Source organism: Channa argus, chromosome 9, assembly GCF_033026475.1.
Source record: "Channa argus isolate prfri chromosome 9, Channa argus male v1.0, whole genome shotgun sequence".
In the NCBI taxonomy this organism is placed as follows: Eukaryota; Metazoa; Chordata; class Actinopteri; order Anabantiformes; family Channidae; genus Channa; species Channa argus.
The window spans coordinates 22,049,026-22,075,927 of record NC_090205.1 but is presented as its reverse complement, the minus strand read 5'-3'; the positions used below and the strand labels follow the sequence as shown (position 1 = coordinate 22,075,927).

Genomic DNA, 26,902 nt, shown 5'->3' with positions numbered 1-26,902 from the left:
AGACTGGAGAATATTTTCTATAAAAAAGCCTGTATTGACAAATACAGATTGACAAAGACTGGAGAAAATCATTGTGAGAGTGCAGTAATGCAGAATGTTGTGCAAACTTTTATGGTGCACTTTACCAGTCAGTTATTGTGATGAATTTGCTTCACCTTTCCGGGACTCTATTGCTTAATGTAAAAGTCTTAATGATGATGAGAGATTGTTGTGTGATCAGTATAATCATCCTGAGGAAGTTAGTCAAACAATAGATTGCTTGAAAAATAATAAATCTCTAGGAAATGATGGCATGACAGCAGAATTTGTGCACATTTCTTTGTGAGTCGTCTCCCTTTTTGACTCAAATGTTCAGGTGAGCTTTGAAAATTAATGTCTTCCTTCATCTATGACACAAGGTATCAAGGTATCATTACTTTGGGAACAAAAGGGGACTGGAGACCCCAGCCAAAAAGAACAAGAAAAAGAAAAGACGCTGGACAAGCAACACAATGGGCCATTGCTCCCTGCGTCTACCCCTAAACTGCCTATACAAGAACACTAAACCTAAAGAAACAAAAGAGACGAATAACTGCACTACCAGTAATCTCCAGCCCAAACTAACCTCAACGTGCACAGAGTAAAAATACTATAGCTCCAAGAAATAAAGTTGCAAGAAGCACCACAAATAGTGAACCTGTGAGCTTGATATACTAACTATTTACATATGTCCCTCAGACAACCATGTCTTTTATATGCTGCAGCATGACTGTATGGGCCATGGAGCAAGATGCTGTCAGAGGCCGTGGGTCTACCAGGAACTGTTGAATGTCCTTGTTCCTGCATGAGATCTGCTGGTGTGTTAGATCATCCTATCACAGTCTCAAGTGCATCCTGGGTGGAGGCAAGCTGCTGCTGCTGTCCTCCTCCTCTCTGTCCCTCCTCCTCCCCTCTCTCTATGTCGCTGCAAACTGTGTCTTCTTCTTGTTGAAGCGACAGAGGACAGGCATGAGAATGGGCCCGTCTGCACTGTAGTCAGTCACTCTCCAGCAGTTGTCCAGCTCACTGCCGTCTGAGCGGTACACAGTGGAGATGACTCTGATGAAGGAGCTGCCACAAAATTCTATGTTGCAGACACAGTTCCTGCAGTTAGCCTTCAGTGCTCTCAGGATGAACTGGAGTCCAAATGGTCGGAGGGGAAGACCTGGAGCCTCCAGTGGGCAACGCTACGCCTGCTGGTGCCAGGGTAAAAGAAGATAGTCTGGTGTTCTCCCGCTGGCTCTGCTGGGAGTTGGGAAAATGTGTGGTGATCACAGATGAGATGAAGGCTCTCTCACAGCTAATCACAGGGAGGTCTTTAGTGCTTGTGATGAGGCTGTGGTAGAGGCTGAGGACAGACTCTGAGATGCTGGTGATGTTGGACCTGCTTAGAGGACGGTTCCTCAGGTTGATAAAAACCATCTGAACGTTCTGACGAACTGGTGTCGGCAGAGAAACATAAAAAAATTAAAATTGTAGTGACATTCGCTGAGATGAAATTATGCACAGTTTGATAATAAGCTCTGTAACCAATAATCATTTTCTGCTGTTCAATTTTGGCAAATGATAATAAAACAGTTCGTGGCTTGTCTCTTGTCCCACAGGTTGGCATGTGAGTGCAGTATATGGTCTGTACTCAACTTACACTCAGAGTTACAGCACCTGGCGCATGTGCAAATTGTCATCCCTACCATAATGTACAGTACCAGTATTAGTGTATTTGTACACCACACGGTACTGGAGTAGAAGATATATCCAGTATTATTCAAGGGAATAGCAAATTTTTCCCAAACATAAAGTTTAAGGAACCTAAATATGTTGTAGTTAATCTGACATTATCAAGCCATCCCACAGATAATTACTGTTTAGACATGTGTCACAGTCCCCGGATTTGGACTCTAGTTTTGTTTAACTTTACTTCCTGTTTCTGGCTTTTATTTTGTCAATTCCCCTGCTCCACTTCCTTGTTAGTTTCTTTAGCTTTTTGTTTCCGATTAACCCTGATTGTTTTCACCTGTGGCCCCTTGTATTTATACCCAGCTTTTCCCCAGCGCTTGTTGCCAGATTGCTTAGAGGACGGTTCCTCAGGTTGATAAAAACCATCTGAACGTTCTGACGAACGACTGTTGCCAGATCGTCTCTCCTGTTTCCCCTGTGAACATGCTTGTGGATTAGCGTGTTGGACTGTGCCGTTTTATACCCGAACCGTTCCTTGTGAGTTTTGTTTGGAGGTTCGGTTTTCTGTTTATTTCAGTGTTTAGTGTTGTTCCCTGTCTTCTCTGTGTGTTTGGACCTGGTTTGATGTTTTGAGTGTTCGTTTGTCGCCTTCACTCTTGGCAGTGCCTAATGTTATTGTCCCTGTCTTCCTCCCCTTAGTGACTTAGTTGATTCCCTCGCACTGTTATTTAGTTTTTCTTCCCCCAGAGTGTCTAAGTTCATGTTCGGTTTATTTTACTTCAGTTAATGATTTTCTGTTTGCTTTTCTTTAAACAAACTTGCTTGATGGTTAATTTACTATAACCCTTTCCCTTGCTGTCTCCTCCTCTTTGGGTCCTACAAAAATTAAAGAAACACTAGAGTGTGTGTGATGAGGCTGCTTTCAGTGTTTATATGAGAGACCGGAAACTGTGCACTGTACTTTTTTTATTTCTTTCAAAGCATCTCCCCATAAAGGAAAAATGAGGCTTATATGCATTGTTGTATCACTGTTTGTAGATCACAATGATATAATGATCAGTTTAAATCATGTGTCATTTTAAATTCCCAAGTAAAAACTGGTTTTACCTGGGATTAACTGTAATCTGCTGGTGGGGGTTTTTTTTTTTTTTTTTTTTCCTTCAGTCAACTTTCATATTTCCTCAACAAATTATGCATTTAAACGTAGGCATATTTGTGTTCTGTCAGGAAATGCAACTCTTAGTGAAGGACTTGCGGTTCCTTCAGTATTTGGCCAGAAGCAGAGAACGTGCTGTCTGAAGTTATTGGAGCCCATTATAACGGAGGTTCAGAAATTCTCCTCAAATCACGAATTGGGGGCTGTTTTAAAATCACCTTTGTCCCTTGATTTTTATTGCGTATCTTTAAATTATATTCTGGTGTTCGGTGAAGCCTTCTGCCGCTCAGTTTATTTAAATTTTTCAATAGGATTAATCCTCCTTCACATTTTGTGAGGCAAAGTCTGAACAGTTTAAAACCTGTCTTCAGCAAATAAGGTAGTACATTGAAAGCTGTCGTTGCCATGGTAAAGGACACAGCTGAATCAGGTGATGTGGTCAGCATCAGAGCTGTGTCCACTTTTCTCCCATATGATATAAAGTGGAGACAAACAAGTCTACCTACAGTCAACACACACTCTCTCTCACACAAACACAGTCAGGAAACACACTTTCAAAATAAAGATTAATATTATCATTATACTCTGAATGTTTTAAGTATTTATATGGTAACATTTGTGTTTGTGGCTTTAGTCTACCTGCAGTCATAGGTCCAGGTTTGCTGATTGGACAATTGTTAGAATCTCTTCAACACACCACACTGGGATGTAAATGGTTCTGCATATTTTCACCTACTGATATTTCAACTTTAACATGATGTTTTGAAATGGTCTGTGGTCTATAAATTCTACTTTTCTTCAGCTGTTTGACTGAAACTTTGTGCTCAGCTATTACATTTCTACAGTTTCCAGGATTTTTATGCTATTTCATTTTACTTTTTTGTCCTTTTGGCTTATCCTGTTAGTTCAGGGTCGCCTCAGCAAATCACTGTCCGCATGTTGATTTGGCAGTTTTTACACTGGATGCCCTTACTCACGCAACCCTCCCCATTTTTACAAGGCTTGGGACCAGAACTGCACAGCTAGAGATGGGAATGAGGTGTTGGGGGTTCGGTGTCTTGCCCAGACACTATTTAATGTTAAATCTACTTGAGGCAAAACCGTTAACCTTGAATTCTGCTTGGTTTGTGTTTTTTTTTTTTTTTTTTTTAACATTTTAGCAAAAGCAAAACTTTTAGCTATTTTTAGATAGTTAGGCTTCAATTCTACTCAACAAAAGTAAACATTTCGGCAAAAATAATTTAGCTTTTTTTTTTTTTTGTTCGGCTTTGCTTGGAAAATCCAGAAGCATTTACACTGCATTTTCTTTTTGGAAATACTTTGAGTTAATGCCTTTTATTTGTACCAGTATGCATAGTCAAACTGCAATAATAAAACACTGATTACCACACAGGTCCCGTAATAAACTATTACTATAAACACTGCCTTCTAAAAATTATACTTGGTGTTTGTGTAGATAAATAGATAGCAGTGAGGTTGTTGCTTCAAAGTTGTATTTAGCACAAATGTATCATGTGAAATCATGATTTTGGGGTTTTATTTATGTAGGCAATATTCTTTATCTGCGTTATATTAATTAGAGCATGAAGAAGGATCTTTGCAAATTCTTTGAAGTAGACACTAGAACTGCATTTTGTTTTCTGCAGCAGTTTACGTAATAGTAGGATCGACTACAAATCCAGTGTTCTGCTACGCTTCGAGGTCACTGACAGCTAGTGTCCTCTCATTGTTTATTTAAACAGTTAATACAATATTGCCTTGCTGTAAAGGAACAACAAGAACACTCCACAAGTGAGTGGCAGCTTCAGTTGGCATATCATCATTGCATTTTTAATTACGGCCTATTGAATAACAGAAAACACTGTCAGTAAATATACTGAAAACAATTTTAAATGCTGATTTTAAACAGCTCAATAAATAATTTACACTAAATTATTATGTAGTAGTTTTCATATTACTCAAATTGCTCTCGTTTCAGCCCCAAAAATTCCAGTGCATTTCCAGCAAGCATTTTATCCTGCAATACAAAGAAATACACATCAGTCATTCATGTATTTATCTACATATTTATCTGCTTTTTAAAGCATGGCAGCAAAGCTATAGTATCTGCAACGTATTAATGAAAAACAAAAGGAAAAATCCTGTTACTTTTAGATTGTCGTCAAATTCATCCATAGATTCAATTAGAGATCCAGGTTGCAGCTCACCAAGTGGGAATGGATAATCTGTTCCCAGCATCACTTTATCCTGAAAGAGCAATTAATATGTGTGACCTGAATGCATTAACCCTCTCTGAACACCAATACAATATGGTATGTGTTTTTAATTGCACACTCACTTTTCCAATAACATCAATCAGCAGCTTCAGAGACATGGGATCGTGAACTAGTGAGTCTGTGTAGAAAGAACCAAGGTATTTCCGAGGGCTCATCTTGTTGTCAACTGAACACAGGTCAGGGCGGACTGTGTGGCCATGTTCAATTCTACCAATAGTAAATGGGAAAGAGCCACCTGGAGCCAGCACACAGAACAAAACAGTACATGAATTCTTAAACTAATAATGTTCTGTTGTTTTGACTTTATTGCACTATAGGAAATATCTGGTGTGTACCTCCATGAGCAAAACAGACTTTCAGTTTTGGAAATCTCTCAAAGATGCCTCCAAATATCATTGAACAAATAGCCATGGTTGTCTCTGAAGGCATACCTTTAGTGATGAAAGAATAAATAAAATCAGGTTCAATTGCCTAGTGTGCTATCACATACAAATAACCTTCTTAAATCCTAATGAGAAAATGGTTTGTTATGCTGGGATAATTTTCCATGGATCATTTGCAACCACTTCAGGCAAAGAGGTTGTGAGGTCGTGAAAAAAAGTGTTTTGGTTTTCTGTCGAGTGTAGACCGTAAGTGGAATGGGGCAATCAATATCTCCTGTTCCTACTTTATCTCCCTCACCCACCAGCCAGGGCAGCCAATACTTAGCCATCCTCCCATCTGTCTGCATGTCCCATGGGTGGACAAATATGGAGCAACCCAGCTCCTCAGCTGCCTGCATGAAACACAACAATCACAATTATTCAATGAATGAGGACGTGACCGATGAATACAACAGGATTTCACATTGCTCATTATTGAATAGTATACATAGGCACATTGGCAGCCGCTATCCTAGGAACATATATCTAGAAGTATGCAATGCCTTACAGCATAGAAGGGGAAGAGTTCTGAGGCATTGAGGTCCCAGTTGTTGATATGTGAGCCAATCTGCACCCCAGGGAAGCCCAGCTCCTTTATACAGCGCCTCATCTCCAAAATGGCCAAGTCAGGGGCTTGCATGGGCAGTGTTCCCAGGCCCACAAACCTCCTGGGGTGGCTACTCACTGTCTGGGCCAAATTGTCATTTAGAAGGACACAGAGATCCCATGTGTCCTGGGGCTTGGCCTGTGATATTAAAAAAAAAAAGTAAATATATCTGATAATGAAAGGTAGTTTTATAATGCATTGAATCACTTATGTTTGTGTCGATGCTTCTGTGATTGAATAAAACAATGACAGGCATGCAGCTGATACTGCCCCAAAAAGCTTGGTCCTTTTAACAGTATTCGGTAGCTCACAATAATTTGGTGCACATTAAACAACACTGTTTGTTGACTTATATAGGCCATGTTAGAAATCATTCTGGTTAGATCTTGTTCGTATAATAGGCCTTGATGCGGCACCTCTTCTTCAGCAGTTTATGAAATGGCTCATTTTAGCTCCTGTTACTGTCCTGAATGGCCAGCTTGTGGAAAAAGACCATTTGTGTCTGGTTTGTGTGGTGGGCTGAGCAGAGCATGGATTTATTATGAGAGCCGAATGCTGTATCTAAACAGTCTCCAGCAGTTTTACATACTAACTCCCCCCCACACAAATGGGGATAAATTCAACATTGCCGTTCTTCAGTATGGACAGACACCCATCATCATAACAGTTAAGTTACACCACAAATTACATAAAAGCATGATATGGTCGCTCTAAGCACAGAGTAATTAAAACATAATTCAATTCAATCCAATGCTACGACTTAGCGTGCACTTACCCAATAAGAGAACATCACAGGAACAGTAGAAAGGGCTTGAACTGTCACTCCTGAAAGCCGTGAAGAAAAACAGGTTTTAGGCAACAATAAGCAGAAGATTTATAACCCTTGTTTGTAAGCTCTCGTGCTTGTGTGTGTGTGTGTGTGTGTGTGTGTGTGTGTGTGTGTGTACCATGTTGATCCATGTCTTGTATTCGTGCCATTGGATCCCAGCAGTTTTCTTGAATCACTCGGAACAGCTTTCCATCCTTCATCATCTTTGCTTCTCCCTGAAAGACGACATGTACGCATAAAACACAGTCACATTCACAAATGATATGACCGTGTTGTGCACTGTCCCTCTCTGACTTTGGCATCTTGACATATGTTGTTTTTAGTCTTTTTACCCATGAAGTTTACAACTTTCAAATTACAGTAACAATGTTACAGTAGATGGGACTTTTGGATTTTTGGAACATGTCAAGAAACAACCACATGGTGGCAGCAGACAGCCGATTCATATTCGACCAAGGTACATGTGAGGAGCAAACCTTCATTTACACCTTCCATTAAAGTCGAATGTCAGAGAAAATGTATGTATGTTTTTAATCCATATTTAAATGCATACCAATGAACAAGCAGCATCTGGTTATTCAGTCTAATGTCTTTAAACAAAGTTTCTTGGTTCACTCTAAACCTGTATTTTGACTTCAATTAGATCTTGTTTCAACATTGACAACAGGACACATCATGTTTTCATGCATCAGTGTGACACATCTACCACAAAAAGCTGCATCGGCTACACAGTTGCCAGAATGCTCCATGTTATTCTGTGTTCAGAGTGACTCCCTTTGCTGATGCAGTGGCATCATGCTGAGTTCTGCAGCTGCTCGCAGACCCAAGACCAGCCGGACAAGTCCACATGGTGGGATGCAGTCAGGAAACGCCTACTGTGTGCCCGGCAAATAATGCTATTGGAGGCTAATTAAATTAAGAACTGTGGTATCATGGACTACTCACTTTGCAGTGATGGTGAAGCTGGACAAACCCATCATATCCATACCTCTGAAAAACATGCAAAACGAACAATTAATGAATGCAGTTTTTAAATATTATGTCTACTAGTATATACGATAGATAGATTTTATATGTGGTGTTTTTATTTTGATGTCAAATTTCTATAGGTTTGGTGTAATTTTGGTATTCGCCACATGCCTGGATAAAAAAGGCTTTATTGATTGGGTATCCCAGCTGTGAGGGTTTAATCTTCATCCTACATTTCATTCGACAATCCTACACCTTAAATGCCATCTGAGGCTTTTGACTGCTGCATACAAATGAAGCTGAACTTAATCAATATGAACAAAATTGTGAGTAAACCCCTTTTTCATATCGCTGCAGATAACTGGAACTGTGTACTTTTTAATGCAATAGATTCGCTTCAAAACCTGGCTGAGTTTTATAAACAATTTTAAACGTCTTATGTTTTTGCAGTCTTGCAGTATTTGAGTGGAAACCTGCTTTAAATGAAATGTATGTATATCAGTGTGGGACCATCTTATGCTTGTAAAACATACTTACATTTGTGTTATCACATAGAAATCTGAATAATATTTCTAATTCTCTAAAACCTTGTTTAAAAAAATAATCAAATACAACTATGAAAAAGATGTAATGTTTATTTCAGTTAATAACATGGTTTGAAATTTCATGTTTCCCACAACACTAATTTTTGTGCAGTGGAACAATGCTTTATGATTATCTGATTTTGTCATTTAATTGTAAGAAACCTGTGTTTGCAAAGTGCAAAGTTAGCTTTTAGGGCTTTAATAAGGTCAGAAGACAAACGTAGATTTGGCTTACAAACACAACAGGCAAATGGAAATAAAACTGCCAGTAAAACCAACTAGGTAAATTATCTGTGTATCCAGTGATTTAAAAAAATGTTCTTTTTTATAGTTAAAAATGGATTTTTTTATTTCTCCAAACTTGTGTTACTTTGTTAGAATATCTTGTCCTAAAACTATCTGTGTTCGACACTGAAATAATAGTACAGTATTGCAGTGCCTACAGTACCTATAAAAATGATGCATCGCTCTTGAATATTTTTACCTGTTGAATATTTTAATTAATTTAAATTATTTAGCATAGTCTTTTGTAGTAATTTTAAAAAAAAAAGCCAAATTAAATTGACGATGATTTAGTGTCAAAACCTAAAAGGTGAAAACTTCCAAGAAGAGTGATAACTTTTCATATGTACTGTATCTCTGTTACATTAAATAAAATGAATCATGTTACATTTTTGATGTCTATATTGTTTGTAAAATGTCTCCCATCACATTATCCTACAGTTTAAGAGGTCATCACTACATTACCCACAGATTTTTACTAGCATAAATGTCATATGACAAAGAAAAGCAACATTCTCAAAAGCAGAAGCTGGGATTTGGAAATGTTTGGATTTTTTTATTCAGTTACAAGCAGTTACAGCTAAATCTTCTATTGTCCGTTCTTCTAACATTTAAGAAGCTTGTGTGAGTGTGTGAACAATCTGCAGGCCATGTTTCCTGTCCAGCAGTAAATGTTGGAAATCATTAGCTAGGGCCAGAGCTCCACAGTGACAAAGACATATGAACAGGAACAGACAGAGCAAGGCCATTGCCACCTATTGATTAAAGTTTAACCATCCATAGAGAACACAGATTTATGGAATGTGCTGTTAAACTCTTTACTGACAGTTGAACTGGGAAAACCTGTACATTTTACTTTACTGGTGTTTTATAGCAATGAATTAAAGGAGAAGGTCTGTCTCCACCAGAACTGATACAAAGGTGTGTTTTCTAAAACCACTGAACCATCGCAAAACAATGTGCACACAGCTGAGTCTCCAGGCTGTTATTACTTACACACACACACACACACACACACACACACACACACACACACACACACACACACACACACACACACACACACACACACACACACACACACACACACACACACAATGACCTTGTATCCATAGTGCCTACCTGCTTCAAATCGGGCCACTCCTTAGGTAGAATATGATTATGAATATCAACTTTCATCCTAATGATAAACCTCTGGAAAACCTGGAGGTCTGCAACAGGAGATTTCTTACAATAAATGTAAAGCTAGCAAATTCAATCCCCGCCCTCGGACAAAAACCAATGACCGACAGGTGGCTGCCTGCTGCTTGTCATTTATTACCAGCAAAACAAGCAGTCTGTAATCTGTAGTCTGTAATCATTAATCATTCATCATTTACAGAATCATGAAGTGGTCTTGCCTTGAACTACATCATGTACAACACACCAAGATACAAACCTCAGCACAGCACACACACACACACACACACCAGCAGTTGGTAGGCCTTACACACAGACTCACTGATACTTTATTGAGGTGATTTCATTTCACTGTAACCTGGCCACAGCCCTGCATTTTGGCGCTACCTGCTGGATAATTGATGAATGACAGACTCATTGAAAGTCAAGGCAGCAGCCAGGAAGGTTGTTTGATTAACAAGGTCAAGGTGTCAAAATCTGATAACCATGGATCAATAAGGATTTCTGTTAATTGAAGGGAATTTGACTTGAAGAAGATGACTGACTAGACTGACTATCAGATAAATAGCCCTGAGATTTTGTAGATTCATCAGTGAAAAAAAAAAAAAGTCTATCAATATTTTGAATATTATGACAGCAGCTCTGTGACATGGATTCATTTACTTGTGTTATATATAATTAAAACCTATAATTTGAAGAAAACTTTGAGTAAGCCTTGTGTAGTATACTACATCTACTACTCCATGTAGTACGTCTGTAGGGGAATTAGGTGGTGAGTTATGGGAAGAGGAGAGGAGGAAAGGGAGGAGGAGGAAAAAAAACTTCCTAGCACCGCCTGCCAGATTCGCAGCAGATCTCAGCAATTTATCGCGTCGCCGCATCTAACCCTAAACTGTCTGATAACTGGCTCAGCCGGACACTTTACATTTACACCCAGGCTGCATAGCTGCTCCTCGCAGTGCTGAGTTCACACAGAGGGAATTGCTTCGCTGCTGATGCTGGGGAGATAAATCCTTTATCTCCCATCTTCTCTTTTCGCCATCTCTAATCTTCCTCCCCCTGCGCATCTGAGTCGACACCGGTGGCATTTTGGACGCGCTGGATGGCTGCTGCACTTAACGAACCGGCGTGAATCCGTTTTTCCCCCAGTATCTTCATCTTCCTCTGCCTCTGAGCCTGAAAACAAAACAACAACTGCAGCAACAATGACAGACCCGGCGACCCAAGAGTCCTACCCTGTCCCAGACCCAACTATTGTGGATCCCTGCCCGCCCACGGTGCGGAACGGCCAGTGCCCCCCGGATGGCTTCACTAACAACCATCACCAGCAAGCCAAACCCCCCAGCCAGCCTGAGCCCTTTACCACGGGCCAGGAGATGAAAATCACAGACAGTGTGGAAGGAGAAGGTAACTTCACAAATGTCGTGTTTGGATATGCTCTTTTTTAATTATGTGAATGCGTGTGTGTTGAGGGGACCCTGGGGTGACGCAGAGCATATTTTTACCCATGTGAGATATTTTTAGTCTGCGCTTAGATGAATAATTAATGATAGTCCTACATCAGCAGGATTCAGATTAAAGTTAGACTCAGAAAGCATTATTAATTTTCGTCCAAAGCCAAATTGTTCATTTATTAATTAACACCTCATTCTTTAATTCCTTTTTGCGTTTGCTCAGGGGATAAAGTTGTCTGTGGGAATTCAATGGTTCCTTTAAACATACACCCCGGGGGCCCATACTGTAGACATACTGGGTAAAAATTGTACCAATTCATCATCAAATATGCATAAAACATGTGGGGGGTAAAAAGCATTTCAAAGCCTCAGCCATACAGTTCATATTTAACTTGTTATTGCTACTTAATATAGACGTTCAGTTGGTTTATTAAAGGCAGTGCATGTTCACTGGATCTGATTACAAGGGATAATTGACACTTAATGAAACTGTGCAGCCTTTTCTAGCCTGTTGAGTAAACTGAAGAGGTTTAATGTTGTGATAGATACATGTTGAATGGCTCTGGTTTACTCCTGAAGAGCTAAAATCATAGCCACCTTCTTTCTTACTCAGTTGAAAGATTTTAAGCCTTGATGATTCTGTGTTGCACTTTCATAAAGCCAAAGAACTTGGGAGAAACAGATGCTGGAACTGGTGGATATGTTTTCTCAGGCTTGACAAATGTCTCCAATCATTAACAAGCTAAGTTACCCTAATCATGACTGGTAGAGGGGTTTTAATGGGAAAAACTGGCATGGTGCCCCTTTAAAAGCTGCTTTGCTTGTGATGTAAGGTGAAGTAATGTAAATAAGAGTCCCTACCTTGAGGAAGAGGTCTGCACTTAGATACATTAAAAAACGATATGATAAAGGAGAACACCTACTTTAAAACACAGACATATTTCAAGATAATATATTCTGCACATTCACACTCTCCAGGTCTACCTCCTTCCCCCGCTTTCCTCATCTCTCTCTTATTTACATATATGTCCCTGCAACTGCTGCTGATACAAACCCTGTGAAAGTCACAGTCAGGTTTATTCATGTCTGTGGTTTTGTATTTTCTAAATAACAAGCTAAGATATTAAATCCTATTATCTTAACTGAAACTGTAAGACAAATAGCTTAGGAGCAGCTTTTTATTCTGAAAAGTAATTACTTTATCTGTTTCAGGTCACACACATCCCAGATGTATCATATTCAGTCATATGCCTCCTTTTTTGAAAGTGTGTGTGTTTAAATGCGTGTGTCTGTGTGTTTGTTTTAGCTTCGAAGCTGTGTATGATGCTAATTTTATGTAGGAAAGAAAGGTGTCAAGACAAGAGAGCTGTGTGAGGAGATGTTGAGCACATGCCTTCTGGCTGATCCCGCAGGCCCCAGATCATGTGAGAAAAGTGATTTAGCCATGGCGTCTCACTTCCCTTCTCTGACACACACACACGCACACACACACACATTCACCCAGCCATGTGGCTTAAGTCACTTAAGTGAGAAAACCTTAGTATTAAAAAAATATTTACTATAAGAAAAACCACTAACATTTACATTACTTGGATAGTGTCTTTATTTGCCAGTTAAAATTTGTGTTTTAGTTTGTGTTGGACACTTCACCCCCCAAGTTTCATTTACTTTAAATCCTTCTTTTCCTCAGCTGGATTATCACAGCCTATTTCTGTAGAGGGTTATGTATGTTCTACCTTATACGTTATACTTTAAACGATTATATAATACTACAGCAATTTCTTTGTTATTTTTCTTTTGAAGATTGCACTAATACATTCTCATTTACAGTATTTCCTCAGCTGATTAGTACTTTAATCAGTCCAGTGTTGTTTAAATAAAAAGAGGTGAATATGCCCCATCCCAACATTTTTGAATGGGTTGCTATATGTATAAATCAAATTGAGCTTTTTTAAAAATTTGATACGTTGTATTTGTACTATTTACAATCAGGGAGATGTTTTAAATGATTTTCAAATCATTGCATATGTTTATTATTAATGTTTTACACAGCAACACAGTCATTCTGGGGTCTGAATTAACATAATAATCCATTATAACTTGTGACTGAGAATGTGTATCTGAGGCTCACACAATCCTCTAGTGTGACAGAGGACCTTGTTTGCCAATACCACAGCTAATTGATCTTGTTCTTGACCTTGACTGAGGCCTGCTGAGGATTTTAACTGGCCCTTTAGGCACAAGTCATGTGATTTCTTTTGATTTTCCATTTGCAAAAAATTTGTTACAGCCAATATCTCGGAGCTTGACTCCAACAGCATCGATTTTTAATGTCCTTTTCAAATCTTCTTTGGGTTTTATGTGAGTTTTAGTGTGATACTAAAACACTGTTGTTCAAATTCTGCCATTTATTCCAGTTATCATTTGAGTTCAGGTAATGGCAAGATAAAACAATTTTTACTCTATAAAACATTCATGCGACTATATCAGGTCTCTATCAGAATCTAAGGTTTATGATTGATTCATTCAGCAATTGTAGTTTTCTGTCATTTGTTTTAATGGCAAAAATATCATTATTGTTCTGGAACTATTGAAAGGTTTTGTGTGCAATCTTGTGAAGTGTGTGACTTGAATGCAACTCTCATTATGACTACAACCAGTCAGAGTTTAACTAAAAAAACTTCACCCAAACTAAAGATTTACACAAAAATAAATATTAATGCCTCACTTTGCATGTTTGCTTTGATAAAGGATGGAAAGGAAACACCTTCACTGTATCAGGACAGTTCACAGATGACCATGGCAGCACATGAGACAGATCTCTGGATAGAATGACAGCTGATAGCATTGAAAGTGCTTTTGGATGCAAAAGTTCAGACTTATAAATATTGCATGAGTCTGCAGAGCCAGACTCACGTTTCATGAGCTTCAGGCAAATCAGAATCTGGGCTGTCATGTCTGGGCCTTCAGGCAAAGGCTTCTCACATAGCAACAAGGCCGTGAGTCATTAAGAATTGTGTGGATTGTCTCTGTGTGTCTTTATGTTTGTTGAACCTGTTAGGAGTTAAGTGTGAAAAAAGGCTAATTAGGCTGGTTTAGAAAGAAAGATCTTGAATGTCTTCAAAAACACTTGTTACCTAGGATTTTTGTTGGTGCTCTAGTCAATATTGTGCTTATATTTTAACCCAAACCATGATTTTACATCAACCCCAACATTATTTTATGCCTCAACGTAAAACATGTGTTTATTGTGCCCAAAACAAACAACATTGTGGTGCATAATATCACATGATAATGACCTATTGAGGCTGCCAGCATGTGGAGCAGGTACCACTAGCTGCCAGCTATGGTAATGATAACAACAGATGAGCTCCTTCGCATGGCGTGATAACATCTGAAGCTGGTGGTTCTGCATGAGGTAGTGAGACAGTATAACATTCAATATGACAAACTGCTCTGCTTTACCCATAATCTGCAATTTGCATTAAAGCAAGGTTCCCCCAGGCTTTTCACAGTGCTTTCTGCCATTGAGTTTAACTACCCAGTGGCACTGCTGAAAGGTGATGAGGGTTATTTTGAGGGAAAATAATTGGAAGAAACACTGACTGAATCATGAGCTTACTCGGTCTGTTTTGTAGCTTCCTGTAATGAAAAAAATATTTTTCATTTATTAAGCAAAACCTAACCTTTGACTTCAATGGACTGTGGAAATATAAACGATTTTTTCTACGTGTTAATTCAACTGGAGTGAGTCACCGGTTCTAACATTGTGCAAATACCCCTTTGAAAATTATTTTATGCTATTCTACTGTTACAACCTAAATGAAAACTTCGGGGTAACTTTACATTTACAGTAATTGTTTGCCTAGATTGTTGGATACTTAACATAACAACAGTACAGAACAAACAGGTTTATGTTATTGATTCAGAATCCTGCAAACACCAATAAATTATTCAAAATGTTGAATTTGAGGAATGTTTTGAAGAACTTTCATTTTTACCTTAGTTTTTATTTACATCAGACTCTGCAATGTCTTTTTTCACTTAAATTACTACTGATTATTTAAGATTAAAGACAGACTCATAAATAGACACTTATGATTCCCCAGGCTGCCTGATATAATCGCTTAGTAGACTTGGATGAGTCAAAGTACTACATGTGAAACACAAACAGAAAAAGAAAGAAGACTTGTCCTTGTAACAGAGTTTACGTGTCTCTCTGCAGGTCTTTTGGAGAGCAGCATGCGTCTGAAGCCCCATGAGGCCCAGAGCTACAGGAAGAAGGCACTCTGGGTCTCCTGGATCTCCATTGTGGTGACGCTCATCCTGGCTGTGGCAGCTTTCAGTAAGACTCATTATTTATAGTCATGCAGCATGAACAACAGAGTTATTCAGAGCCTTATTCAGTAAAAATTAGATTTTTTTTTTGTCTCATCCCCTTGTTGACTTACAAAATGTCACACTACAGCTTTTGTGAGACAACTGAGGTTTTTAGTGAGTGGCAGGAAAAGATGCAGTTACATTGTTCTACAAAGGTGAAAAACTATTACTATTATTCATATTTATTGTTCATAATTTGCGAGGTTAAACGATACATTTAAATGGAATTCAACAGAAGATCTGTTTAATTTAAATGTTTATGCCGGATTGAATTAGGTTGTAATTTGAGCCTTTCTGAGGAGACTGGACAGAGTTTAAATAATAAATGTTCATCTCACAAATACAAAGGGACCAAGCTACAATCACCAAGCTAACTGGTTTCATAGATTACATTGCTTTGAAGATACATTTTCAATGCATTCTTTCACTGTGTCCAACTACGTATCATTTATAAAAGGTCTTTTATAGGCAGTTATGAAAGTGAGGAAAACTAAATGTCAGCCTTGCACACATAATCTGTCACAAATTTGCATTCGGTGTTCTTTAAACAAATTATACACACTTTTAGAGCAGCATGACGACAAAGACCATGTGCCTTTTAGCCACACTGGCTTTGTAAGAAAGTCAGCTGTCCAGAAAGGCAAATAGAGAACTCATGACAACTCATTGTAAAAGAAAAGAAGTGCAGACAGGAAAAGCAAGAGCACTGTTGTTCTCTGGCAAAGCAGGGCTGCATTTTTATACTTTTTATTCAGCAAGTTTCTTTTGGTGCTGACAATATAGTAACCCAAAGAAGCACTGTTGGGGATCAGTTGTGTTCTGTCAGCCATGTTTGTTGGAGTGATGCAGCAGAGAACTGCATGTGAGGAAGTGTCAGATAACAAACAATGGATGAAGCTGTGTTGTTTCCCTAACAGGTAGAAGCCTTAATGAGCAATAAACTCTGCAGCCTCACATTAAAATTCACAGAGAGCTGCCTTAGGCTTGTCCTTTAGCTCACAGTCGTGTAGCTAGTTCACAGAGCTCCCTAATTACTTGGCAGATGATTCAGCACGCGGGTTTATGTACTAATGCTCCTGCTTTTAAATGGGCAATTAATCTAAACTTGAAATTTTTATTTTTTTCAATGTGAAACAATTTCATATTTCAATGGCTCCCAACCATTTAAGTGACCAATCCAGTGATTCCTTGAGGTAAATATACTACGTGATGGATTCACTTCATTAGTTATTATACACGGAACTAACAATGGTTATGTATTGTAACTAACAAAAGGACAACAGGACAAAGGCTACAAGTATCAGACACATTCAGTGTCTTAGCTGGATATTTGTAGGCTAATGGCCTTAATATTTCTTCCAGTGATTTCATGCTTCCTTTTTGGGTGATGAAGATGCAGATATTACATTTTACTTTAAAACTTCAAAGCAAAAAAATCGCTTCTTTTTTCATTTGGTGCCTGATGATGCATATGTGGAGCTTCTTCAGACTGTTGTGCCTCAGTGATACTTTCAGTGTTGTGAAAGCATGTAGCAATACTTTGTCTGATGACATACAGGATGGCTGACATATAACAGTGTTTGTGGTGCAAAGGGTGATGTTGTTCTGTCATCCTAAGCATCAGCGTCAAGTCGTGATGAGCCCTAATGTATTTAAACCTTTTGTCTTATCACTGATGTGCTGTCTTATTTTTATTAGATTTTTTTGCTGCAGCTGCCTGGCTTCTTCACCTTTTTATACACCTTCTGTTGCGTGCAATAGTTTACATGCCTCTTCATAAATGTATTCAAAATTAAAATAAATTAACTTCTGATCAAATAATATGTGTATTAGTTGAATGTGCAATAATTACATTGACATTTCTAAATAACTTTTGCACCCAATTGTATAACATACTGTAGCATTTGGCATTTCGAGTCCAGTGAGAAGTTTCTGTTGTTGGGATCATATACACTTAGCAACATTAACTTGCTGTCACATGTGATGATGCACATCTGGTAATGTGACAGTTGAATAATAGAAACTTTGTCAATCGTTGCTTTCAACCCTCCTGACAAGCTGACTCATAGAATACAGACATTGTACTGGGGGGCCCGCAGGTCAAAGTCAGAAAAATGTCGGGAACGTCCGGATAATTTCCGGATTCCAGTGCATGTGTGAAAGAGGCTATAGGCTGTTTTCTCTGTAGATAACTGCTTTCAGCAACAATTCTCTAAAATCCCATTTAAAACACAGACAAACTTAGCAACAACCCAATATCACAGAGCAACGCTTTAAGACACAGAAATTGGTGTTGACCAAAATAGAGCAGAATAAACATTGGAATTACATTTCTCTGGTTGTAACTGAGTGTAAGAAGGTTATGTGCCACACTACACTTTATATTAAACAGTGAAACCTTACATGTGCATGTTCGCAGATTGTTTTCAAGTCTGCCAAGTTTTTAAAAATCATTTATTGCAGCTATAATACGACATAGGCAGGAACAAATAGTTATGACGATGTTTATGCTAATTGGGTCCATTTATAAAGGAATCATCAAAGGTTTATTTTTCATAACTTAAACCGCTAAACCATAGTTCAGGTTTCTCCTTTTCTTTAGGTGAAAGCAGGTCAATGAGGTAAAGAATGGGATGGACCACACACAAATGAGGCATGATGAATACTTTTTTGGATTGTTCCACAGTGAACAGACACTTAAACAGAAGAACATGATGACCCACAAAATTAAGAACCACTGAAAAAAGAGAGCTACAAAAAGTAAAGAACGAGAGGGGGTGGGTAGGTGCAGTGTAGACAAGCTCTCCTTCACCAGCCACAACTCCAGAGGGTCGAGGGCACTGCGTTAGGAAAGGAACAAATGAATGTGATGCTTCCGTATTCTTCCGTCATCACAGTGCAGAGAGAGCTGGAAAAAAAAACAGGCAGAGAGGCTGTGTGCTGAAGAAGAGACAACTTAGAGGGAGGGACAGATGGATGTGGAGGTGGGGAGTGAAGCTCTGAAAGGTGCAGTGGTGTCGGGGGACAAAGCAGGATGAGTCCTGGCAGGCAGCGTCTGGGATTTAGTGGTTGTGATGGCTCAACTTTAAACAACACCAGCGTGTCGTTTCCTCCCATCTCTGCCCTACTTTCTCTCTCTCTTGCCATCCTTTGCCTTTTATCTTGTATCTCTTGTAAGCTCATATTCTTACCCTCCATCTCCACCTCTTCTCTGTGTGTCTTCCCTATATGTTTCTACAACCCTACTCTTAATGGGCAAAGGCAAGATTTTTTTGACTTTTCCTTTAGTGGACATGTTTCAATATTGTAGGTTAAAAGTCAAGGTCCTCTTTATTTTATATATATATATATATATATATCTTTCATTCTGTTTCTCCTAACCTTTCCAGCATTCTCCTCTTCCTTTCCCCATCTTTTCTTTTTCTTCTCCCATTTTTCTCTCTCTAAGAAAGACTGCGAACACCCTCTGCCGTTCTGAGACCTTAAGCAGTACTTTAAAATAAGGGTTCAATCCGCCCTTCTGCTGTACTTTCAGCTGAATGGACTCCTGAGTGTCTCTGTAATGAACGGCTGCTCTGTGTTAGTTTACGACCGACTATTGAGAAGCTGTCTTTTTTCACTCTCTGTAAAAGTGGTACAAATCTTAGATGCTTTATCAGACAATCATGCTCAGAGAGTGAAGCAGACAGACCACACGTCAAGAGGGATTGAAGGGGACATCAGCTTTAAACTATCTAACATCATTTAAAGCCATATTTAGACAAATTTGTCAGAAGCTTGACAGACAAATAAACCAAACCCACAACATGATGTCACACTTGCTTGTTGAAGTGGTCAGTATGGCAGGTGAAGCTGCATAGGTGTTGACCCTTATAGGATGTTTTCAGGTTGTCAAATGTGTTTGTATTAGACAGACTGTCCTCCTGTTGGTCATTTTTTTCCAGCAGGCAAAACAACCAACAGACATGTGTTACTGTTTTGTGAAAGATGCAGTGAACCATCATGTAATATTTAGACCTTTACTAATCCTAACCATCTTTATTTAATGCCCCAGCCTAACCATGGATTATGGTATCTAACCCAAACCAAATTAGTGTTTCCACAGTTTTAATCTTGCATTTTTTAGGTTTTAGGATGAAAAATACTCTGAAACTAGCCACAATATTGGCATAATTGTCAGAAATTGCATTCACCATTTTGGGACTTGATGACAAAAGGGTGCAATATCAACTTCCTTCCTATTTAACACCAATATTTCAACAATTGTTTTTGTGGGTTGTATTAAAAAGACGGAACAAGAGACCCGTATGGGTGCCAAGGTCGGACGCCATGTTGGCTTTTTGATCTGTGCTCTGCTTTTTCAGCCTTGTATATTTCTGATTGATACTCAGGTGTGTAAGTAACAGAATAGATATAGTTTCATTATCAGGTATTAGGGGGTCTATGCGTTGTATTTATCTGATGCATTGTGCTTACTAAGCAGTCACAGGAAATGCTGCTTAGTATTCGGCCTGCACACCAAGGATGATTTATAAATTGCTTTTCAGGCCTTAGGAACAGGAGCTGGCCTGTGGACTAATAGGCTGCCACACGATCCATCTGCGGCATTGCCAACAAAACCATTTAATGTCTGAGCCAGAAAAAGCTAAGATTGTACTAAAAGGGAGAATAAGAGTGAGAGAAAAGGAGAAATAGAGAAAAAGTCAAGTGGTGAAGATTTTGGAAAAGAAGGAACAAGAAGTTATAGCAGGGTGGACATAGGGGAACGTAAAAGAGGGAGAAACTGGCTGTAAAAGAAAAAGTAGCAAAAGTTATAGTAAGACAGGAGGAGAGGGAAAAATGTGAATTAGGTGAGAGATTGTTTAGAGAAATTATAAAGCATTACAGGGTAAAAGGAAGAAACAAAAAGAAGCGAAAAAGAATGAAAGAAAGACAGGAAGCAGAAACTTCAGCGAGGCTTCTCTCCCTTTTTCTGTTTCTTGTTTGTTTTCTTGTTCTTTCTGTCTCTGCAGTAGAGCTGTAATTACAGTGATTTAACCCAGATACATAAAGTAAAAGCCAAACACAGTTATAAATAAACCATCACTTTATAGATATCTATTTGTGCCATGACTCTGTAGCTGGAGAAAGGAGGAGCTGAAGTGGGGAGTCTACGAAACTCATACAACTTTTACACAAAAACTGCATGTTTGGCACATAGTGAGCAGGGCACAGTTAAACCCTTGTTTGACTTGTCGACCCGCTAAATTGCTGTCACATGTGAAACTCTGGTCCTCTCCGTTCACTTGAAGTCTCAGTTCAGTGGCTGTAGCTCCCTACACGTCCCTGCTGATGCAATTATTTTAACCAAACAAAGCAGTAGAATTAAGAACTAAAAGTTGATATTGCAGTGTTTACAGTTGAAACTAAAAATTCACACAGCTCACGAGGACCTTGTAGGGGATTTTTTGGTTATGTTCAGTCTTTTTTTATTTAGCAGTTTTGTCCGTCCCCAAAACTGTGACCACCATTAGGCATTTTGTTTTTGGATTGTCCCATTTTGTTAGCCTGTCCCATTGTTGTGAACATGATATCTCAGCAACGCATTGAGAGGATTTCTTCAAATTTGGCACAAATGTCCAGTTGGACAATGAATGAATTTATGGTATTTTGGTAGTAAAACATCAAAGATCAAGGTGACTGTGATGTCATTGCCGCATTCTTGTCAATGCAATATAACAGGAAAGCCTAAAGGGAATTTTATCCTATCTGGCACAAATTTCCAATTGGACTCAATGATGAACTGATTTAATTTTGGAGCTTCTGTCACTTCCTCTTCTAGCTTTTTTATAAATGTGATATAACTTAAAGTTGTATCAAGTTGTGCTTGAAGTTCAAGGTCATTGTACCCTAACATCCATCCTGTTCTTGTGAACCTTATATTCAACCCTGTCTCCTAAAAATTACGTTCATACACAACTAAACTGAAAATGCGATTACATTTTTCTGGAAAACGTAAATTCAACTACATTACCTTTCCTGCGAACATAATGACAATATGTTGTCATGTAACACAAAAATGGTGAGTTGAAAATATGTTGATACTGAAGATATCAATGAAATGTTACCAGACAACATATTTTTGTCTGCCCAAATATCTGATCTTCCAGCAAAATATCTGGTTTCCTTTTCTGCTGTAATACGCGGTCCTGCAGTACAATGTCCAGTTTGTTTGACTACAGTGTTATGAAAGCATTGAAGCATGGTTGTGATTAGGCAGGTACAGGAGCTGCTCAGGGTCGGAGGGTGATTGACGACCGGTGTAATAGAGAAAAATTTACCAGTTGTTTACAAAAAACGTGTTTCCTCGCTTTGGAAAACATCCACGATCTTGCTCCAACCCTAAAGTCAAACCTAACCAGACTCAGGAACTGAACTTGGTCATTGGCTTAACAGTCCTGTGCATTATACACCCACCACCCTCTGTAAATGCCTCCTGGCAGCTCCCTTTTCCTAAACAAAGTACAGTTTCATTCATTTAAAAACGTAATCCCGTTTGCAGTTTAGTTGTATAGGAACGTATATTTTGTCCAGTAGGACAATAAGCTGGCCTCATGGAGGAATTAGGAGTCTGGACAGACATGCATGCTTCATGGCGGGCGTACAACCATGAGGCAGAAATTCTTGTTGGCTTTTTTGCAGTCTTACACATAATATTAATCTTTATACTGACAAATTATTTTATATTTCTGAAAAATACTTTGAACATATATATCAGGAAACGTCCACGGGGCACTTTTAAACAGTGGTAATTTATTTGTGTGAATTCAAATTCTATACAGCACAGCAGGAATCAAGGAGACCTGCATGTAACTCATATTATCTCAATAGTGGGTTTTTTTACCAAACATTTTACAGTATGCTTTTATATTGTTGGTTTTATTTTGCCCTTAGGAACATATGACAAAACCAAAACCAACAATGTATTAACACTACTTGATCCCACAAACAAATATTGTTGGTTTGTCTGATAAAGTCTGATAAAGCTTGTTCTTCTGCCACAAAACCCCATTAAGCTTGATAAACTGTTACCAGTACATCAGTGAGTCACACTGCTACTTCAGGGCTACGTTTACCTTGAACATACAGTAGATGCTGAAAATGTTGTTTTGAGTCACTCGCTCGCATGGGCATTAAATATCTACTGATTAACATTACTCCCCAACAACTACACAGTTTGCTTCTATATATGTGAAGTTTGCTGAACACTGAACTGTGCTACTATTTTCTAACATTATGTATGAATTATGTGGCCAAATTTAAAGACTAATGTCTTCTGAAGAAAAAACAGACTTAAAGATTTGTGAAATACTGAGCGATCATCTAATGCTTTGTTTGGTTTGGTGTTTTCACCAAAAAAAAAAACGAGAATAACACCACCACCTTATCTATTAAATAAAATGTAATTTGAATTGATTTCAATAGCTTGCTACCTATGAATATGGATAAACCACACAAGAATAAACACGCTTGTATCTAAGACAGAACATGTCTTTGGATAGTAATTCTTTGTGTCATGGTTTTCAACACTCTGATAAATGCTGTAATATTACCAGGATTCATTTGTGGTAATTAGAGACGCATTCGCTGACTCCTGCTGCTTCCACTTTCTCATTTGCTACTGTGGACCTAAAAGAATAACATGGCCAAGGGAAAAAACAAATGATGAATCACACAAGGCTGAGTGTACACAATGGAGATGTTTGCATTCAGCTGTAGAGTGGTATCTGCAGGCCATTCATCATATCTAAGCAGTCGCTGCAGAAACACAGACGTACCAATATCCGTCTCTCTCCTCCCTCCTTCTTGTGCTCCAATTCTACTTCTGTCTGTGTTTTACTCCCACAGCCCCTTGTCCCCATATGATTTCTCTCCTTTCTTCCGATCTGCCCAGACCACCTGCCTATTTAGTTTCTACTTGCCATTTTCTATTTCCTTCCCTCTCGTCCTCCACCTTACTCATATACCCAACCCCACCCTCGCCAACACCTAATGTTTGTCGCAGGGTCCAAAACATAATCATTTATTTATTAGTTTTCCCTCTCTGTGCATTATATTTTCACTTAAATACCAAGGTGCTTGCAGGAAGTAGTAGCAGGCAAAATGCTGTCAGATTTAAAAAGTGATATAGTTTGCTTTCTTGTTTCTACTGTGCTATCAGCATTTTTGTTAGCCTACTTGTCATCTTGCCTTGTTAATGTTTCTGTTATGTTGGGTTTGTTTTGGCACAGATGATATAAATCTGTCCAGATGTGTATTGTTTTGTGATTTCTGGATCATTCTAATCATAAGATAGGATTTAATCTTCTGGTTCAAATGGTCATTGTGTGTCATTAGCTGTAATCAACAGCTTTTAATTTCAATCTGACCAAACAGACCATTGCATAATGGCTGTAGCTCAGTTGGTAGAGCAGTTGTCCATGGACCACAGGGTAAGTGCTTTGACTCCTGGTCTTCCTGGCTACAAGCAAGTTTCCCTGAGCAAGACACTCAAGCCCCAAGTTATCACTAGTCTCTGTTGCTTAGTTGTAAGTTGCTTTGGATAAAAGTGTCTGCTGAATGACTGATTGTATTTGCAATTGCATAACTTGACACACCACTGTCAGCATGTGCCACTTTCATTTTCAATAGAAGTTAGTAGTTTATTGCCTTTCTGTTTCTTCCACATGGAGAAAAAAAATTACAATATGGCAGTTTGTTCTGTTAGTACTGCTTTATTGGGGTGGCAGGGGTTCAGTGGGTAAAGTGGCTGCCCACCGACCATAGGGTCGGAGGTTCATGCCACGTCTTCCTGACCACATGTCGAAGTGTCACTGGGCAAGACACTGAACCCCAAACGGCCCATCCCCATCATTGGAGGGTTGTGTCAGGAAGGGCATCCGACATGAAAACTGTGCCCAATCAACATGCGGACTAATGATCCGCTGTGATGACCCTGAACTTAAGGGATAAGCTCAAAGGACAAAAAAAGTTACCTATGAAATTCAAAATATAGGGGTGTTATTTCTATTTCCTATCAGCCTGTTGTTTGGCCAATAAGGATTCAACTGTTCTTATTTAACCTGAACAGTTTTAAACTGAGACATTCAACAAGAATACTCCTAACTAATTATTTGCTCTTACCAGATATGTTGTTCAGCGCCATGGTCTCGTCTGACATGACTTAAAGAAATACAGTGCATAGGAGCTGAAGTCAAAAAAGCTTTTCTGCTTTTCATCAACAGCCAACTTTACATTTATTTGATTCTCATTAAATTGTTTATGCAATCTCAATCTCAGAGGTTAATTATTAAAAAATTCAACTGGGCAGGTTTAAATGTTATCAACAGTTAACCTATAACAGCAAACACACAATTGAGGGTGACCTTTAAATATGGGTTAACAAACACTAAGTGAAGTTATATATACTATACATCTAATTCAGTTGTACTTTTCAATTACAAAGTCCAGATGTCAATAGAGAAAGCCATGATTGTGTTAAAAGATAGGGATTAGAAGATAACAATTTGCCCTGATTCCTATTTTGGATAGATATTCTTCTCACTGATGACTCTTCACTCAAATAGTTTCTTCCACTTACTTGCTTTCGTGGCCTCCCCTGTCATTCCTCAGATAGTTTTGATTAGTCCAGAGTGTACACTTAAACGATGGAAGACAATGGATAATAGTGAATAGTAGAATGAGGCTCCAGACACTGGCTGTTTACTGGTATGTTAATGATTTTTGTCAGTGTCTGTAAGCCTTGTGTCATAAACAGCACAATACTTTTGCAACCCGTGATTTGATGCTATGTGCTGAGACAGTATTTAGCATTTACTAGCAATAATGTAATGAAAAACAATAGGTCTGTGCAGCAGCATGGAGCATCACTGTATAGTATCTGAACTGTTGACAGAATGGGGACAAGTGTACTTTGACTTCTCAGGGACAGAGTGTGGCTGTTGAGTTAAAATATGTACTGCGTAGCTTTATCGCAAACAAATTCGAATGTGTTTGCTTTCACATCAAAGTGAAAATTGCTGTTGTTCACACTAGAGAAGGTCCACTCTTGTAAATGTTAAAGGCATTTGAGTGATCTGCACTGAAAAGTTTCGTTACAGCTCTTGCATTTAAAATACAGTAGGGATCATCATACATAGAGTGATAATCACATGGGTTCTGTGGAATAAATGGTTCCCCAGCTATTCATACTGTGAAACTCCCCTGCGTGCTGCAGTAAGGTTGTCTTCATCGCTCTCAGTTTCTCACACCAGCTTCTTTCTTTCAGCTTCTTTTCATTTCCCCTCCTTTTGTTCAGCACCAATATGACACAGACAAATCGCACACGTAGACACGGATAGATAGGCTCAGATAGGCATACATATATAGAAGGGCCATCCTCACATGGCAGCGAATGACGCAGGTTGAAGATATGAATATACTTCTTAAAGCTGTAGAATCCCATTTGCAAACATTTTAACTGAGAGCTAGAAGTCAACACAAACAGGTTCATGGTTTAGATCAGCTCTCGTCCCCCTTCATGCTACTGACTCCCGTTTCAAGGATTTTATTAATTTATGATGTTAGCTGCAGTCTAATTTTAATCACTATTGAGTGAAGTGAACATTGCGTGCTTGCTTTGGTGTGTGTGTTTGTTCTCAGGCCCTTGTACTGTGCGTCTAGTTATGAAAGCTTTATAATGCAAAGGATAATGTCAGAGTTATAAATCATAGCCTTAGTGTTTCCCCTTTAACTAGAACAGCCATTTTTCTTTTTCTCCATTAGGCTTGGTCATTCCTCTACATCCATTAGTGAATTCTGTCCAGCCCTGGAGCAGTAATTATGTGTAGTAATTATATACAGTAGTTTTCTTGTTATTATTATTTACTTGCATGTATTTAAAAGTTTAAAAATTTAGTTTTTTAAGTGCTTTTGCTTTTTTATTTAAGACACTGAGATTAAAGAAACTTAATCAGACATAATTTTGTCAGTAAACACTGCAAACACATTAACTGCAAAACAGTTACAACTCAAAAAGTATAATAACAATC

General features: G+C 38.6%; 2 protein-coding genes across 4 annotated transcripts in view; one reads left to right on the top strand and one right to left on the bottom strand.

The window, feature by feature from the left end:
* Positions 1–1,251: 1,251 nt before the first annotated feature.
* On the bottom strand, positions 1,252–10,109 carry acmsd (aminocarboxymuconate semialdehyde decarboxylase). Of its 3 annotated transcripts, none has more exons than XM_067517160.1 (11): positions 9,943–10,109; positions 7,931–7,975; positions 7,104–7,200; positions 6,932–6,981; positions 6,058–6,294; positions 5,809–5,902; positions 5,463–5,558; positions 5,190–5,362; positions 5,000–5,098; positions 4,810–4,868; positions 1,252–1,457 (listed from the first exon to the last, which is right to left on the bottom strand). In XM_067517160.1, exons 1-11 carry the CDS (start codon positions 9,997–9,999, stop codon positions 1,337–1,339), a joined length of 1,128 nt encoding a protein of 375 aa, XP_067373261.1. In that variant the 5' UTR covers positions 10,000–10,109; the 3' UTR covers positions 1,252–1,336. The 3 variants fall into 3 exon arrangements, with proteins under 3 accessions (XP_067373261.1, XP_067373262.1, XP_067373263.1); XM_067517161.1 differs by lacking the exon at positions 1,252–1,457 and adding an exon at positions 4,372–4,692 and having other exon boundaries at positions 9,943–10,107; XM_067517162.1 differs by lacking the exon at positions 1,252–1,457 and having other exon boundaries at positions 4,372–4,868; positions 9,943–10,105.
* A 666-nt stretch (positions 10,110–10,775) lies between these two features.
* The window catches only part of LOC137133194 (transmembrane protein 163a-like), a 56,585-nt gene continuing 40,458 nt past the window's right edge, over positions 10,776–26,902 (top strand). Inside the window, exons 1-2 of the mRNA XM_067516540.1 lie at positions 10,776–11,406; positions 15,679–15,798. Of these exons, the coding sequence (XP_067372641.1) occupies positions 11,205–11,406; positions 15,679–15,798 (322 nt within the window). The 5' untranslated portion in view covers positions 10,776–11,204. The remainder of the gene's footprint in view (positions 11,407–15,678; positions 15,799–26,902) is intronic.